We start from the raw sequence: 18,207 nt of genomic DNA on the forward strand, positions 1-18,207 counted from the left end.
TTAATTATTCACATGCATCCAAGGAAACGATGGATTATCGTCCAATTAATACAATCATAATTTGATGGGAAACAATTACACATTTATATTTGCCACCTAAATTTAAAAGTTAAAACAATTTAGGTTATTTTCTTCATTTTGTATGTGTCAATTCTTAATCCCTCGTTTTAATCTTTAAATTCTCATTTTGATCTCTAATCTCTCGCTTTTTTAACTGTTCAATACACATACGTCTGGTCAGTCGGAATGCATTATTCGGTTATCCGATATGTAAGTATTTCCGGTCAAAATGACAATCATTTATTCAACTAGTTCTATAATATTTGTGTGCTTCTACAGGATTCTCTCGACCTTTTGCTTGAAGTTCAGTGGTTGATCGGTTTCCTCCATAAAAAACTCCTTCGGAGTTCAATTCTCCCACCAGGTTCTGTTTACTTAATAACCTGTTTATTTCCCTCTCTCTCTCTCTCTCTCTCTCTCTCCTCGGCAGTGATGTATTTATTATGAGTTGAATTTCTTCAACTGATGGAAGCAACTGCGGAAGAACGCTTTAGACTGAGCCGAGAAACAATACAAGTAATGAGATTAAATCCACTCCTCTCCCTCTCTCTCAGCTCCTTTTAAGAAGAAAACAGAGAAAGGCGAATGAACTTCAAGAATTCTAAATTCATTCAGAAAGATAATTACTTTTGTTTTTCTGATTTTAAATGAAATTATACAATTTCAAACTTCATAAAGATAACAAGGCTAACATATTATTTATTGCTTGAAATTAGCATAAGTAAAAATCATTTACATTGTAAAAAACAGGACACTCAGAAATAATACTAAACAATTAAGATTGAAGACGGAAGCTTATTAAACAATTTGATGGAATCAAATTTCAACAACCAGAAATTATTAAAAAGTTAAACTGAAAAACTTATTAAAGCATATATATTAATGCAGGAATTAATCCAGGACATAACGTCAATTAATACAAAACAAATATTTATGAAAAAAAAAAACTATCAATTAATATTATGTCAGCAACAAAAGAAAAAAAAAAAAGGCAAAAAAGAGGAATGTGAAGTGGATAAAAAGAAGCACAAATGCAACAACAAAATGCAGCAATAGTTCAAATACCGAATAACATATTCATCTCTAGAAAACTTGAACGTGAATACAAAGTTTATGGAAAAAATTATTTTAATTATTATTATTATTATTACAAGAACTCCTCAAAGGCACAATGAACTAGTCAATGAACAGTTGATAAAAAGTGCACTGAAATTGTCATATCGAAGTTTTTACCGAATAAACAGCATTAAAATTTGCAAAGATCAAAACTTATTTATTTTTTTCAGTATGTCGTTTGCAGCGCAGAGTCTCATTTCATATTTCAGTGCGCGGCTGCGTGAGGTAGAGCGGAACTATACAGAATGAATTAAATTCGTTGATAATAAAAATTTGAATCCGCTCTTCCTACCAAAAAAAAAAGCTTTATATAACAGTTTGAATTTACTCCTTGATTAAAAATATAACCAAGTTCATCCATAATAAACTTCCCCTTCAACAACACATAGTTTCAACAATTGATTAGAAAAAATCTCTGATTAGAATCTGAACCTTGATTGTTGTACTAAACTTTTAAAACAATCTTAAAACAAAAATGTTTTTAAGGCTATTATTTGGTAGATTCCGGACCTGGAGGAGATGTGAGAGATCATGAATCTGATGTGGACCTAGAATACTTAGGAGACTTCGAAAACTTTGAACCTAAGAATGATTTAGGAGATTTTGGACTTTTTGGAGACTTTGGTGATGAGATCCGAATTCGTTTTGTTTCTGGAGATAAATCCTCAGCGCTAAGATTATGAGATCGTTCATTTCGATTTGGTTTTATGCTATGTTCTTCATAAAATTCGTTATCGCCTTCCACGCAGTTTTCTAGAACTGAAATGCACTACGGAAGTTAGAAATTGAAAGTATGACAAAATAACCTTTCTAATGTGATTATCTGTTTTTGTACAAACTGAAGAAATTGTAAAATGCTACCTTTTTGAAACTTTCTTTCTTACACCAGAATAACTAAGATTACAACTTACTTGAGAAGCATTTATATGAACTTTTCGACACTGTTTCGTCGGTGATTTCGTCTTTTATTGCTGAAATAAAAATATGCAAAAGTCAGGCCATAATTATGCAATCATTGCGAAAAAAAGTTATCATGACAAAGAGCTACAATACAACTTACGTTGCATTTGCACACTGGGAGCGTATGGTAAATGCCGCAGATGTTCAAAAATCGTCGACCTACAATAAATACAATTTTAATTCGACTGATTTATATGCCTTACAGTTAAAAGCAGCAACTACGAATATAAACTGAAAATTAATTGCAAAAGAAATTAAAAACACCTAGTCCTTAGAATATGATTCTAAAAAATCTACTGATATTCGTGACTCAATTACAGAAATTACATTTAAAACGAACTTTTTGAAACTCTTATAATTTTCGCATAAACTCCTGTATCATTTTTCTTTTCTTTTTTTTTTTTTTTGTTTGTGAAATGTTATAAGCAGCAATCATTTAAAACTTACTGCATTTTTTGAAGATAATCGGGTGTGTTCAGATTTGTCATATTTGATGGGATGATGTGGAGCTTGAAATCATTTGAGTAGTACTCAAAATAATCGTTGTACGGCAATTCTAAAGACAAAGCAACTTAAAATTTGAAATTGAAAATTGTACAGCAAAGAAACACTTCGAAAGCTGTAAAGAAAAAGCTGAAAGCTAAGAGAAAATTATAAAAGCAAAAATAAATCCCAGAAAATTGCAGCTTTAATAGAATGAATGAGCAGCTTACCATTTGATATTTCAACATCCAAAGCAATAGCTGTCTCATAAGCCCAGCAACGTGCAACATTACGAATGGTATAACCGCCACCACCAAGTAACAAAAGTGGTAAATTGAATTTCTTCATGAATTCAACACACTTGCCATGTCCTACAATTAAGAATGCAAAAACGTTTACTTTCATAGTTAAACAAAATGACGAATAAGATGAATCGCTGACATTTTAAAGCATTTTCATAAAGCATATATCTTTGAAGCATAAGGCTGTTACAACCAATCGGTAGAAGACTTTTCTGAGATTAGCTTTATGTTTAATATAGGATTACCTTTTAGAGAAAGATTGAAACATCCAAGTCTATCACCAACTAATGAATCAGCGCCACACTGTAAGACAATAGCTGATGGCTGGTAAGACAGCATAACCTAAAATGACACGGAGATTTGTTTTTGAGCAAAAGCGTAAATTTTGGATCAAGAATAAATGTAATGAATAATCCTTATGTACTGATGCTCAGATCGTATAGGTTAATACACCAAAACATCATTGATGATAAAATCTATTGTACTGTAACAAAACCTATTGCAGATATGTAATGATTCAAGCAAACTTAATATATAAACCTGCTCCATAACTGCCCTGAATATACTTTGATACGTGTCATCATCAATACCATCATGCAATGGACAATTTACAGCATAATATTTTCCTCGACCTGAGCCGATATCCTTAAAATATCTTTATTAAGCAATAAAATATTAGATATTAGAACACTTATACTCTTCTGATCCTACATTTCTAATGGTAATAACCATATAAAATTGTCATGCTGTACTAATTAGTTGAAAAAATACCATTCCTTAAAATAATAGTAAAACAACTAAAAAAAAAGAAAAACCTTTCAAAACAGCATCGAAAACTGAACGTTACCTGAATATCTCCAGTACCTGGAAAATATTCACCAAATTTGTGAAACGAAACGGTCATTACACGATCTGTTGTGTAGAATGCTTCTTCGACACCATCACCATGATGGACATCAATGTCGACATATAAAACACGCTGAAATTACACTGCTCGAATATGTTTCATATATGTATACAATAGCTAAAACAGAATGAAAATGAAATGGAAAATTTAGGTAAAAATATTAAAGTGAGATCCTTGAAGACTGAAATGAAGAAGGGTGCTAGTGAATAGCAGTTGATTCATGTGGTCCTAAGATATCGGTTAATGCCGTTTTAATAAACTAGAGGAATGAAGGTGTAATTCGTTTGATAAATTGAAAGAGAAACAGGTTAATATTCCCGTACCTGGGATTAATGTTATGAAGTATTTAATGCCGTGAGATTTTTGATTAGGCCAATATATGATGAATATCATTAATGATGAAAAATATGAGCGTTATATCAGTTTAATGTTTCCAATTATGTTTCGATCATTATAAAGATTTTTATCTTCATGGTTTTGTGGGTATATTAAGTAGATCTTTACTCTCCATATCATTAAAACTAAAATAAGTAAACGTAGCTAACCTGATGATGATTGAGAAGCTCAAGAATTGCTAAGACAATATCATTCGTGTAGCAGAATCCAGAAGCTTCACTTTTCTTGGCATGATGTAAACCACCCATCCAATTTATGGTAATATCTGCTTGCTTTTTGTTAAGTTTCGCTGCTGCGGCTTAAATAAAACATAAAATCATAAGCAATCCACTATATTACTTATCCTCATTTATGCTTTCAAATCAGTAATTCCGTGAAAATTATTCAATTAAATAATTCAATTTTATGATAACAATAAAACATAATTATTTCCTAGAAGGTACGAAGAAGCTTGGGGAAATAAGTCTCACCAAGAGAGCCACCGCAAGAAGTTTGGCAAAATTCATACATACCGTCAAAAACAGGGCAATCTTCGCCAACATTGTCTGCAAGAATTTAGAATAAACACTGCACATAATTAGAGAGCATCAGTATAGAAGGCAGAAGCTAAGAGAAATACTCGAAACACCATAGTTCCTAACTAACATCAATTCTAACGTAATCAAGGAATATTTGCAGTGGGAGAATCTAAACAAACGGCTACTTTTATGATTTAGACTTACATTAAACAGCTTAAATCGTAATCCATGCTTTTAAAATGAAATTACAACTGTGCATAAAATTCAAAAATTAGTAACATCGTTGACGAGCTTTCGCTGTATTGCTATCAATGGTATCTTCTGGTCGTGCGTTTTTTAAAAATGTTAAGTAATCGTTACTGTGATACTTCGTCATTTCCTCAAATGTCGCCACATGCGGTCTCTGAAATATAAACAATGGCAGGTATGGAAAAAGAAATTAACAGCAAACTCGAAAATATTACTCAAGCATTTTCCAAAATTAAGTTAAGACTGTAGGAAAACCAAAGGGACATACCTATATCATCAGTTTACTATAAAAGTTTAAAAATCATTTTAAAAAATCAGAAATTTTCCCTCACACCTTCTGTCAACTTAAAATTCTCGTCGCAACAATAAAACAAGTTTCAAGTCAATTTTTTAGAATGTTAAAGAAATATTTGTTTATAAATTCCCTCATAAAATAAGTGCTCTACATCTATATTTTCTAGCTGCATATTCGGATTTCAGAATTTTTTGGCTTTTTTAAAGAATTTTTAGGATATTTCTTTTTAAATTTGCTTTACTCTGAGAAGAAATCATTACGTGGAAGATTAAACGCAAGCCTCTAAATGTTTCATAAACTTTCTTCTAAACCAACCTAATCAATGCATTTGATGAATTTGACGAAAGTATTTTTTTAAAAATATCTCTAAATTCTCTAATTTCACAACATAATTCATGCAATTATAACAGCTGTAAAAGCTAACATAAACTTCCATTCGTCGATAAAGACCATAATTGAGAATGAGATTATGCGCCATCCGAATTCTGTGTGGCTTCATCGGATGCCCTTGGCCGTAGTAGTAATTCCCAACATCTCCTACAAATTTTACAAATTTGTTCTACGCGAAACAATTCCATAAACGGAAGCACCTAGATACCTCCTTTTTTTATTATGTAATGATTTTCAGTATTAAATAATAGTACCACAATGTATGAGATCTTATCTAATTCTTATATACCAGAGAATGCATCACTAATTTTTATTAATCAATTATTATATTACATAAACATATAACATCATACATTAAATTAGTGGCATAATAAATAATAATAATAACAATAATAATAATAATCACAATAATAATAATAATAATAAATAGCCTTTTTACAATCATAAAATACTAACCATCATAGTAGTATGCAACCCTGATTTTGCTATGAGCCTGAATAGCCATACCAATAATCATTCAACCTCAGTGATCAACAAAAATGATAATTCTTCAGCAGTCCAACTTTTCCGAACAAAAACTGAAATACAAACAGCATTTGCGGTTGAAATATTTTAAGCAATGGATAAGCTGAAAGCCATCTACATCAAACAAACAATTAACAATCATTGAAGCGAATATATCTGAAAAATTTCCTCTTAAAAACAATCCTCTTTCTTGAATAATCAAAAAAAAAAAAAAAAAAAAAGAAAAAACAAAGTCAGAACATCCATTAAATAATTAAAAGAACGATGACTGTAATGGTAAAGTTATAATTTGCATGAATTGAATCTAACCTATTTTTAAATATTTCCCAAATGATTCCTTCATCGATGCAATGCTATAAATACTAACATAATGGTCTATCCTATACCATATCTAACAATAAAATTAGTCGATTAGAAACAAGATTTACATTAATCTTAATGTATTAAAGATAAATTATAATAAAATTTAATAAAATAAAACGTACATGTTGTATGAATAAATATTCTTATAAATTGCTTCAATCGTAATAACTCCAACTTCTATTATCTCACTTTTTGCACCAATACATTTTTTTTTTTTCTTTTCATATTTCTATTTTCAGTTAAAATTTAAATTTTACAAACAAATTTGAATTTAATTTCATTTGACATTCACTATAAAGAAACACTTTTTTTCTCCTTCCCTAACAGTATGCAACTGGGATAATACCTATGACACGTATTTTTCACGGCTTCACGGCTACACATATATTCCCGTCTGCCAGTAGCACATATTCATCCCGATGTATGCATTTTCGATTACACGTATTCTTCACGGTTGCACATATTCCTCCTTTCAGCATCACGTACTCATTTCTATTACGGACGTGTTCGTAACGGTAGTAAACGAGAATAAATTTCTCACATCTTCTGTTTTCCAACACTTATCACATATCTATTCAGGTATTAATTAACCTATCACATTAATAATTAAAAAAACAAATAAATCAAAGCGCACGGACATAAAATTAGAATATACTTTATGACACGTACGATATGTTACTTTGACTTTGATTTGGTCAAAAAGAACTAATTGATTGCTTCATTTTCCTCCACTGTTAAATATTTATAAAATTAGCACTGTCATTAATTACGACAAGTTTACGTACGTGTTATGTCACGTTTTACCAAACAAATCTTACTTCACCTATCTTTCAATGTTTGCTCATTGATTCAATTTTCTTTCATACTGGTTCATTCAATATTTCACGCATTGTGTCACATTTAAGGAGTTTGTGTTATGGTGCAGTGTTGTCATTTATTTTTGTTCGTTTTTATTCTTAAATTCTTAATTTCATTTGTAACATTGTTTGACTTATAGAAAGTATATTCATATATTTTATGAAATATTTGTTATCAATTCTTATCAGTCTTAATTGTATTTACTGTGCTATATTTCCATTGCATTATTCATTATATAGTCTAGAATTGTAATGTTTCCAAATATATTTAATCCTTTAAAAATAGCTTCGTTTCACAAAATGTTGTCATTCTTCATTATCAATCATTTTGTGATTTGATTTTAAATTTACTAATATAAATATTATGTGCATGAAATTTCCTCCTCATGTCAGTTTTATTTTTCCTAATTTATATTTTATTTCCAACACTTCTTACTTTTGCTTAATTTTATTTGCTAATTTTTATCCATTTGATGATATTAAAATTACCATCTAATATCGTGCTGGTTGTATTAAATTTTAAATTGAAGTTGGAATATAATTAACAAGAAAATGGCAGAAACCGGTGAAACGGAGAATGATTTGTCGGCATTGTTGGATAGTGCTTTGGCAGATTTTGGTCGTACTCGTAATACGGATGATGAACTGGATTCAATGATGAATACAATGGATCAGCAAGCTGTACAAAAGGCGGTTCAGAAATTTGATGATGTAATGAAAACAGTTCAAAGATCCAGCAGTCGTACGGTACTGTTTCATATTTTCTTGTTTATGGTTTTCAGTTTTTATTCCTAATACCTATGTTTTTACAACTCTCACAATGCATTCCCTTTTAATGAGAAAAATATTAGCAGAAGAAAGTGAAATGAGAGTATTTTACTGTATTTTTTCATTTTTGCAAATTAGTTTTGCAATGTTTTAATGATCTGCGATATTGAGTTTTGAGATTTGTAGAAATTTGTCTTTAGGTGCTAAGCTCTTATCAGTCGTTTCTATCTCAGTTTATATTTTTTGTAGCATTACGATCTTGAAAAGATTTTGATATGTAATAATTACAGAGTGTTAATTCATCTGAAACAATACAAATGACTGTGGATGAGCGCAAAGCGGCCGAAAATTTCCAAAACATGCTTAAAACATTGATTGAATCTGAGCAAAAAGCATTAGACGAACATCCGCCAAATAAGGATGACCAGCATAGCTATGATCAGGATAGTGCTGAAGCTTTTATTAGGCAACTAAAAGTGAGTTCTTTGTTTGTTATCATGAATCTTGCATTATTTTGAATTGTAAAAGTGATTCTGAATTGAATTGTTCAGAATTTGTAACTAAATGTTTTGAATTGTGAACTGAATTGTTTTCTGAATTGCGGTGCAACTAAATGTTTTGTTGGCAACTTTTCTGGAAGATATATTTGGAATTTTGCTGAAGTGAATTTGCAAATTGTCAAGATAAAACCCTTTATTTTACAGAATTTATCCGAACAAGATCCAGCTAATATAACGGACGAATCGCAGTGTAAAACGTTAATAAATCTTGTTCAAGCGTTCTTTTCAAAAGATTTGATGTATCCACCTTTGAAGCAGCTTTTGGAGAGATTTGTTAAGTATGTCTCTAATATTTGCTACTCCACTTACGTTATTTATCTTTAGTGATAAAAAATTTGTGTGAATTTATGTGTTATATACTGTGTAAATTATTAAGTTGTTGGACGGTTGGAATTGTTGAGAATTTCATTAAGAAATAGAATTCTAATTTTTTTTTTTCTCAGATAAGATTAGTGCTAATATGGAGTAAAGAATAAATTTATTTTTACTATACTGTTAAAAATAATTCTAAAATCATGCATTTAGAATTACTTTTTTTAACAATACAAATTGTTGAAGGAGTGCTTCGATTTTATGAGTTAGCATTTTCAGCTATACAGCAGAACACAGTGAGTTAGACGTAGAAACGAAGGCTCGTTATGAAAAACAGATTTGTGTAATACAACGTATATGTTTGGAATATGAGAAGGACGATAGCGAAGATTTGGAAGAAATGAAACGAAGATTTGATACTATCACCACATTAATGCTGGAATTGCAATCGTATGGGTATCCTCCCGAGGATTTAGTGGGTGAAGCACCCCCTGGCTGGATTACGGATCCTCAAACTGGTTTACCAAAAGTGGATGACATATCAAAGGCTGCCGAATCTTGCTCACTTATGTAGTTGTTAACTCCTTTTTTTTTCTGTCTTAGATCAGTTTTTATGTAGAGTATCACTTATTGTACATTTTCATGTAATTGTCTGCAAGAAGTTTTATTAAGTTGTTCTTTTGACTGTAGATGGGTATTTAGCTATTTCTTTTGATAATGAGAATGTAAAGTCGTATGTAAGAAGTACTGCAATTGCCACCTAAAAAAATTTGCTGTCATTAGGTTTTAGGTTTTTTTTTTCCCATTATTTCAGTGTTCATCCCTATTTTATAATGAAATTATATTTATTGTTGTGGAAACAGTGATAGCTATTATGTTCGACCTTAAGAATTCTTGTTGCGAACAAAAAAAATGAAGATTTAGGAAAATATTGGAGTACTTCAGTTGGTAGGTACTGTTGTTTTATAGCAAAGCTGATAACGATATATGTGCTTACATTTGGTACTAATGTCAACTGTAATAATGCTGTTATCAAAATTCATAAAAAATTCATTACATTATATTTAATTTCACTGTGTGGGACTCTTTTAATCCTCCAAATGCCCATATTTTTGTCATTATACTCGATATTTTAATCAGTACTGCAATTCTACATATTCTTTGATTTCGTTGATTTCAGGAAGTAATGTCCTAGGTTTAGTCTAATTATTTCAGGTTAAGGGTTCTTCGCAATGTCCGACAGTGGGGAATCTGGTGATGAACAACGAGACCAAGATGAAGTAGAGGATTTTGTAGATAGCCAGGTGTCTTATTTTTGATTTCGTCCTATGTAGGGATTCCACGTTTTGATTTGAGGCATTTAATACCTTGTAATCTCATTTTAGCCAACAGATAAAGATGATACAAGGCTTTTAAAGAGATATTATAGATGAAATAAGGCCAGAAAGTAGATTTGCACAATATGTTATTATAGAATATTTAGAATTAAAAAATGGCGTTCAGGAAAGGCCTCTGTTTTAGGTAGTAGTGCGATTTTTAGTTCAATGTGCTTTATTGTTCGTTCAAGGATGGCGTAATTTGGGGTCATTTCATGTTTCACAGTTCTTTGAATTATTTTTCAATGTCTGAAAATTTTTATGTTCAGGTAAATGCTTTGAACATTTATCTGAGTTAAAAGTAATGCAAAATCATTACAGGAAAAAAGCGATGATGAGAGACCGGAAAGTGATGGTGAAGTTGTCAAAAATGGCAGAAAAAGAAAGGTTTCATTTGTTAACTTTTTTTTTTTTTTTAAATCGGTTCATAATTTTAATGATGATGATATCATCAGAAATCTTTTATATAATTAAGTATTGAACAAGTTACAGCACTTCGATGAAGATGAAGAAGATGAGGATGAAGAAGAGGATGACGATGATGATGATGATGATGAGGATGGCCATCATAGTAAAAAGTCTAAGAAGAGGAAGAAGGTAATTACCTGTATTTAATTGTTTTGGTTGCATCAGGTTGCACCAACTTTGATCAAAAAATATGAGTTTTAGCGACGTACAGGAGTACACCAATTTATTCTTGATGATGTGGAAGTTGATGAAGACGAGGAGGAAGAGGATGGTTTTGAAGAGGATGGCGACGAGATGGGCATTGATCCAAGAGAAAGAGAGGAGGCCGAAAGAATGATGAAGGAACAAGATGAAAGGAATCGTGAAGGACGTCGTCGAGACTTATTCAGGTAGTAGATATCGTAGTTTGTTTTAAATTTCTATGGGATTAACGTATGACTATTCAATGGCTTATTTTTTCAGTGGAATGAACGAAGACCAAATAGAAGATTATTTCAAGAAGAAATATGCAAATCAATCGTCCTATGCTAGTGTGATGGATGACGAAACTGCCCTAGATGACATAAGTCGTCATTCTTTACTTCCAAGCACAAATAAAGATCCGAATTTGTGGATTGTAAAATGCCGTTTGGGTGAGGAGAAACTGGTTGCACTACAACTTATGCGGAAATTCATCGCTTATGAAAACACAGATAATGTAAATTTTCATTATTCCTTTTGCTATGAAATGTTTCTTTTTTTTTTTTTTCCTTTTTTGGCAAGCTTAGATCAAGTAAAATTTGGTTTATAGTCTCTGCAAATCAAATCGGTGGTAGTAAAAGAAGGTCTGAAAGGAATGATTTACATCGAAGCATTCAAACAATCACATGTAGCAACAGCAATTACTGGAGTATCAGCTTTAAATCAGTTCCGAATAGCTATGGTACCAATTAAAGAAATGTGTGACACCCTGAAGGTAGCTAAAGATATTCCATCATTGAAGAATGGAATGTACGTTCGATTAAGAAGAACCATGTATCGCGATGATTTAGCTCAGGTTTTCACTTTTTTTTTCAAAATACTATTTTCTGTTAAGTAAAGTATAGAGTCAGATATGAGTACAGTCATTATTTACTAAACAGTTTTGTTTTGTTTTTTTCTTTTTTTTTTTTTTCTAGAGTACGAATAATTGGTAATTATCTTAATACTGTCCTTATTGTTTATATATTTTTTGAAAACAGGTTGATTGGGTGGATGTGGCACACAATAAGGTTTATTTGAAGTTGGTACCACGTATAGATTACACTCGCATGCGTGGAGCGCTTAGAGCACCGGTTGGTTGTGCATTTTTGTTATGTCTGTCTTCCTATGTACATTGTAAATTGGTTTAATGTTTCTTCTCTTGCATTATTGATATGCTGCTACATTTTTAGGATGAACCTCGTTTTGTAAAAATGAAACGAAGACCACAAGCACGATTATTTGATATTGAAAGAATTAAGTAAGTTTAATGATTGCACTGTGTCATTATTTGAAAATATTTTTCTTTGAAAGGACATTTCTGTAGCAGTTTATTTCCTTATATTTATATTTCATTGAATCGAAACAATAATCGGAATTAGGAAAGAGGTTCTATCAGTTTAGGCAAACTACTTGTGTTACCATTTAGTGATTCTCAATAGTCATTTTATCACAGTTATTAAGCATTAGTTTTCTGTCTTATATCGTTAGACGAATAAATACTATGATTTCAGAGAAATAGGAGGTGATGTATCAACAGACGGCGATTTCGTGACATTTGAAGGAAATCAATATCGTCGAGGATTTTTATATAAATGGTTTCCGTTGAATATTATCGTAAGTATCATCTCTCCATTTCGACATATTTTATTCACTATATCTTAATCTTCACTTTTAAAATCATTCATCATTTATTAGTTTATAATACTGTCTTAATTTCACAATTGTATCTCAAGGGATTCAGGAATCTTTTTTTTTTTTATCTCAATTTTAAGTAGATACTTTAGTAAAAGAAGTTGAAAATACTTTAGCGACTTTTTTTTTTTTTTTCAGCAGGTTGACGGTGTGAAACCTTCTCTGAGCGAACTGGAGAAATTCCAAGAAACAAGCGATGACTTGAAAAAAGAATGTTCGTTTCTTAGTTTATAACATCTCAGTGCTTTCTTTTACGCGTTGAGTTTTCATTAGTTTCGATAACTTCATAGAAATAATATATCATGTCTGTTTGTGATTGTTTATTTGAAACTGGAATAATAATTGGACATATTCAATTGATTTAATTGAAGAAATATTAATCCTTGCAGTAGAGGGAATGAAAGTAAAAGATTTATCGTGTATCTTTTCACCGGGAGATTACGTTGAAGTCGCAGATGGTGAACTTGTAAACTTGCGTGGTAGAGTTCAAAGTGTTGATGGCGAAAAAATTGTGATGTTGCCTGACCATGAAGATTTAAAAGTATTTTCTTTTTCTAATCATGAAAATAAGCAAAGCAATATCTTATAAACATTGAAAGCTTTCGTAATGCTTAATGAATTCTTATTGCTGATGAAACGATATGGTCACCAATCAGATCAAGAAATTGACCGTATGAGTAAATTTAAGGACTATTAGCATTGATAGGTCAAGAACAAAAGAAATATAGTTTACATAGAGGAATAAATTATGTATTCTGAACTTTTCAAAGTAGTGTATTTTGCAGGAGCCACTGACGTTAAATGCTTGTGAATTGAGAAAATTCTTCAAAACAGGTGATCATGTGAAAGTGATCAACGGTCGATACGAAGGAGATACCGGTTTGATTGTCCGTGTGGAAGATAATCTTGTCATTTTATTATCGGATTTAACAATGCACGAGGTAAACGGGAAATCTTTTACACAGAATCTCATTAGTTGGGATAAAAAAGAATTGCAAATTTAGCATGGGCTATCGATGGTAGAAAAGAACAAATACTGCCTCACTTCCTCAGAAATTAAACTGTCTTACATTAATTTCTCTATATAACGTCAAACTTGCTTTCTTTTATCTTATATTTTAGAAATTTGAATTGATTATTTTGGTATATGAAAGTATCTGTAGCGTTGATAATATTTTTATCTGCGTTTGATTATATATTAATATTACATTCGTCTTAGTTATTGGCTCACGATCTTAATTGGAATGTATTTTTAAGTAGAACTCACAATCAAACATTTTCATATATATATACTTTATTTTGTGATTAGGTTTTATTCTAAGGAGAACGTAGTAAATTTGGTATTTAAACAGTTCAAATTCTTTGTAATCAAATGTTATCTTTAATTGTTAGTTATATTTTCTTCAGTTGAAAGTATTACCACGTGATGTCCAACTTTGTGCTGATGTGACCACAGGTGTGGATTCCCTTGGACAGTTCCAGTATCAGGATCTTGTAATGCTGGATCAGCAGACAGCTGGTGTTATCGTTCGCTTAGAGAGAGAATATTTGGAAGTTTTGAATATGCATGGAAAGGTAATACACCTCATTTGTTTTTCACTACAATCTGCATTTTTATACAGGTTTTTATTATACATCTGTCTGAATTCCAGGTTGTACGAGTAAAACCGCAAGCAATTCACGGCAAAAAAGATACGCGCTTTGCACAAGCACTTGACAGTCAACAGAACAGCATTCAAGTGAAAGATACAGTTAAAGTTGTAGATGGACCTTATGCAGTAAGTTTTATTCGGAGCTTAGCTATTCTGCTTTATTATATTTATCTGCTTTTCACAAATCGTTTGCAGTGCAATGCATAGAAATAAGCTAACGAGTTTTCTCTAAGATGTGTTTTTTCTTGTTTGCTTTAGTATTAGTTGATGAATCCATTTTGCTCCGTAAATCAACTTGTTTTCTAGATTAGGAATTATAGTTATTCGGATTTATTGATGATACCTTTTCTCTAATTGTTTTTTGCATGAAGCATGAAATTATGGATGAGGTACTGTACACCTTAAATTCAGCTTTATCAAATTAGATGTGTATTAGTAAATTGCAAAGATATTAATCATTTTTTTAGAGCCGTGGTGATGCAGAAGATGAGAAACAGGGCGAAATTAAGCATATATATCGTTCATATGCATTCGTGATGTCCAGAAAACATATGGAAAATGGTGGCTTGTTCGTTTGCAAGCCGAGACATTTGCTTTTGGTTGGTTCAAAGGCAAATACGAAAAGTAAGCTAGGAAATGATTTATTTTTGAATGCCTTTGCGGAAAATCTTGATGGATCTATACTTTAACTGTTCGCATTGATGGATTGTTTCCTTGATTGAACATTTGCTTTTAGTTTGTTCAGAGGTCAATATGTAAAGTATTTGCTTCTGCACTAACAGAAAGTATATGTCTGTTCAGTTCAGTTTTTCTTATTTTTCGTTAATGAGTTTAACACTCCTTCATTTATTTTTAACTGTTAGAAACGTCTTTTAATTTACACTTAATTAACAGTTGGCGATTTCATTGTGAAAGGATTGGCAACCCCTGATCCGTTCTCAAGTCCTCGACATGTTGAGCTAGGAGGACAGACACCTCGACCTGGTAACATGTCAAGTGGCAGGAGTATTCGTGGCGGCGCAACTCCTTCACAGCATGGCAAGTTTTGTGTTACTGCTGGTAACACTAATTTCTTCTTCCGTATTTTCTTTGGTGTTCTCAGTATTTTTGTGAACAGTTTCTATATTATGACCAGTTTTCATTGTGTTTTATTCTTTTTTAATAGTCGTGACGTAAGATTGTTTATGAGAATTTAATTGTGGATTGTGCTATACGGAGACTGATTGTAATTTTTAGAAGGTAGCTCTGTGGGTGTACCAAGTACTGGTGGTTTTGACTCACAAAATCGAGTGCGGCGAGATAATCAGATAATTGGAAAAAGTGTGAGGATAACACAGGGACCTTTGAAAGGATATTTCGGTATTGTTAAGGATGCTACTGAACAAACTGCGCGTGTTGAACTTCATTCTAATTGCAAGGTTGTTTATTTTATTCTGGTTTTCGGTTACTTTGTTGATAGAGCTACTTATTGGTATGTTCGTGAAGACCAGAAGTACCATAGTTATAGTTATCAGGATAATTAGTTGAAATTTCATGTCAAATATTGCGTGGAAGCTTTGATAACTTTTAAATGTTATTAAGACAATCAGTGTTGACCGATCACGAATAATGATCGTTGGTGATGGCATTCCTGGTGGCACGTTCATTGGTGGATTTCTTGGTAGAACACCATCGGGTGACAGTCGAACACCAATGTACAGCGGTGGTGGTAAAACTCCAATGTATGGAGCTCAAACACCAATGTATGGTTCTCAAACACCTATGCATGAAGGAGGTGAGAATAACATCTATTATTTGTTTAGCAAACAAGGATATTTTAACGCGCTATCGCTTTCAGATTTTTTCGCATATATTAATTACTTAACCATTTTGCACGATACAAATCGGAATGCTTGCATTTAATTTTGTCAATATTTTAATTTATAATAACTCACAAAAGAGTTTGTAACAAGAGTTCTATTGCGCTTAAGAGAAGAGATTCTGAGTTAAGTCTCCAAAAATAGTGAATAGTGATGAATGATCTTAATAAATTATCTTTCATTTAGGACGTACACCACATTACGGTGCTTTGACGCCGTCATATGATGGTGGACGTACTCCAGTTCATTCTTCGGCTTGGGATCCGTCAACAACACCAGCGCATCCAATCAGTGATGATATTCATTATGATGAACCCTCATCACCTTTCAATGTACCTACTCCGGGTGCAATGAATCCTCATACGCCTGGCTACAATCCGGATTCTTCTCTTGGTAAGATTTGCTATTTCAAAATTAGTTTTGCCATGGATTTTGGTGAATTGTTGAAAGTAAACAGTAGTGTGAGTACCTATGTACGCATAGTTGCAGGTCAGTCATATGCACCAATGACACCTGGCGGAATGTATGCAGATTACGCTGCTCCGAGTCCTTTTTCGGATGGTCGTAAGTTTACATGTCCTTTTTTACACTTTGCATGAGACTCAAAATGTCTTGAAAGATTTGGGAATCAAATATATTAAGATTTATTAACGATTTCTAATTACTATAATCATTTTAGGTTCAAATACAAGCGGCGCTGTAACAGGCTCTGGTGCTATACGTAAGTGTTTTTATTTTTGAAAAATAATGCAAAACAAAGTTTTTGATCGCTTTGAAAAAATTTCCATATTTCCTGCAATTTATAGCGCAACACGTATTGAACTCAGGCGAATGGGTATCAGTTGACATGATGGTACGGTTCCGTGACAGCTATGATGATGATGAGCTCAAAGGTCAAGAAGGAACTGTTAAAAATGTCGACAATGTGGTAAGTAGCCGTTGTTTTTGCTTTTTCTTACTATACATGGTATAAATTAATGGATTTGTGGATTTTCAGGAGGGTCGTTGCAGTATTTATTCGTTTGAGTTAGATCGTGAGGTAATGGCATATTTCGACCAAATTCTTCCGGTCAAACCTCAACAGGGTGATAGGGTACGTTTCTTCTGTTCAATAACTGTAACTGATCTAGAAATTAGGTTTGTTTTCCGGTTTCAATGCAACAAAAAGTCAAGGAAATTAGTAGCATGTTAAGTCAGTTGGCAATTTCCTTGTTTACACTTAATTTACTCTTATTTCCTTGCATGAATTTAAAGGACGATAATATCAGATAAACAACTTATATAAACGATAGATATAAACAGCTGACTGACCTTCTTAAGCTTGGAATGTTTACTACCATTTTACTGAAAATTAGCTTTCTACACTGGTTGTATTCAGGCAAAAATAATATACGGCGATGATATTGGCATCAGCGGTACTTTGGTGTCCGTGGACAATACTGAAGCAGTGGTGAAAACTGATAACAACGATATTGTTTTGAGTCATATTGAATCACTCTGTCGCATGGAAAATTTATAATTCTTTTTCGCTGTATCGCGATTTTTTCTCAACTTTATTTCCATTCTGACTTTCATGATTGGGACATAAATTAATACAGTATTTTTTGTTTATTGGAATTCAAACTTGATCAATAGTTCAACCATAAAATTTGGCGGTATACAAGGTTTTTTTTCAAATCTTGAGCCAAATTAAAACCATAAATGCAGCACATTACAAATCACATGAGCTGTAAGAGTTTATAATTGTATCTTAAAGATGAAAAAATCAGAAATTTTCTGTACTTGAAATTTTTTTTTAGAAGTCGGAAAATCTCTTTATTGACACAGAATTTTCATACTCTTCATATAATAGATTTGATAAATATTTTTTCCTCCAG

General features: G+C 31.9%; 3 protein-coding genes across 5 annotated transcripts; 2 read left to right on the forward strand and 1 right to left on the reverse strand.

Annotated features, from left to right (window-relative positions):
- Positions 1–1,705: 1,705 nt before the first annotated feature.
- Bma-hda-3 (histone deacetylase 1 (HD1), putative) lies at positions 1,706–6,193 on the reverse strand (the record flags this gene model as incomplete). Its single annotated transcript, XM_043079798.1, has 13 exons — positions 1,706–1,935; positions 2,088–2,147; positions 2,237–2,295; positions 2,584–2,692; positions 2,850–2,990; positions 3,167–3,263; positions 3,462–3,566; positions 3,769–3,900; positions 4,374–4,522; positions 4,695–4,769; positions 5,022–5,145; positions 5,711–5,823; positions 6,133–6,193. The coding sequence occupies 13 exons, from the start codon at positions 6,191–6,193 to the stop codon at positions 1,706–1,708; spliced, it is 1,455 nt and encodes a 484-aa protein (XP_042935732.1).
- Positions 6,194–7,973: 1,780 nt separating this feature from the next.
- Positions 7,974–9,635, forward strand: Bma-prx-19 (the record flags this gene model as incomplete). Of its 2 annotated transcripts, none has more annotated exons than XM_043079799.1 (4): positions 7,974–8,168; positions 8,480–8,665; positions 8,894–9,027; positions 9,341–9,635. In XM_043079799.1, the coding sequence occupies 4 exons, from the start codon at positions 7,974–7,976 to the stop codon at positions 9,633–9,635; spliced, it is 810 nt and encodes a 269-aa protein (XP_042935733.1). The 2 variants fall into 2 exon arrangements, with proteins under 2 accessions (XP_042935733.1, XP_042935734.1); XM_043079800.1 differs by having other exon boundaries at positions 8,076–8,168.
- A 658-nt stretch (positions 9,636–10,293) lies between these two features.
- Bma-spt-5 (Micro-fibrillar-associated protein 1 C-terminus containing protein) lies at positions 10,294–17,849 on the forward strand (the record flags this gene model as incomplete). 2 transcript variants are annotated; one of them, XM_043079801.1, is made up of 24 exons in its annotated part: positions 10,294–10,365; positions 10,759–10,824; positions 10,930–11,034; positions 11,107–11,294; positions 11,368–11,602; positions 11,696–11,941; positions 12,126–12,218; positions 12,318–12,385; positions 12,639–12,741; positions 12,958–13,033; positions 13,209–13,360; positions 13,605–13,760; positions 14,227–14,394; positions 14,472–14,597; positions 14,939–15,095; positions 15,366–15,509; positions 15,708–15,889; positions 16,053–16,245; positions 16,517–16,723; positions 16,820–16,894; positions 17,010–17,051; positions 17,137–17,258; positions 17,328–17,423; positions 17,709–17,849. In XM_043079801.1, 24 exons carry the CDS (start codon positions 10,294–10,296, stop codon positions 17,847–17,849), a joined length of 3,213 nt encoding a protein of 1,070 aa, XP_042935735.1. The 2 variants fall into 2 exon arrangements, with proteins under 2 accessions (XP_042935735.1, XP_042935736.1); XM_043079802.1 differs by lacking the exons at positions 10,294–10,365; positions 10,759–10,824; positions 10,930–11,034; ... (10 more) ...; positions 14,472–14,597; positions 14,939–15,095 and having other exon boundaries at positions 15,461–15,509.
- Between the last annotated feature and the right edge of the window lie 358 nt (positions 17,850–18,207).

This window comes from Brugia malayi, assembly GCF_000002995.4.
Source record: "Brugia malayi strain FR3 genome assembly, contig: Bm_v4_Chr3_scaffold_001, whole genome shotgun sequence".
Taxonomy (NCBI): Eukaryota; Metazoa; Nematoda; class Chromadorea; order Rhabditida; family Onchocercidae; genus Brugia; species Brugia malayi.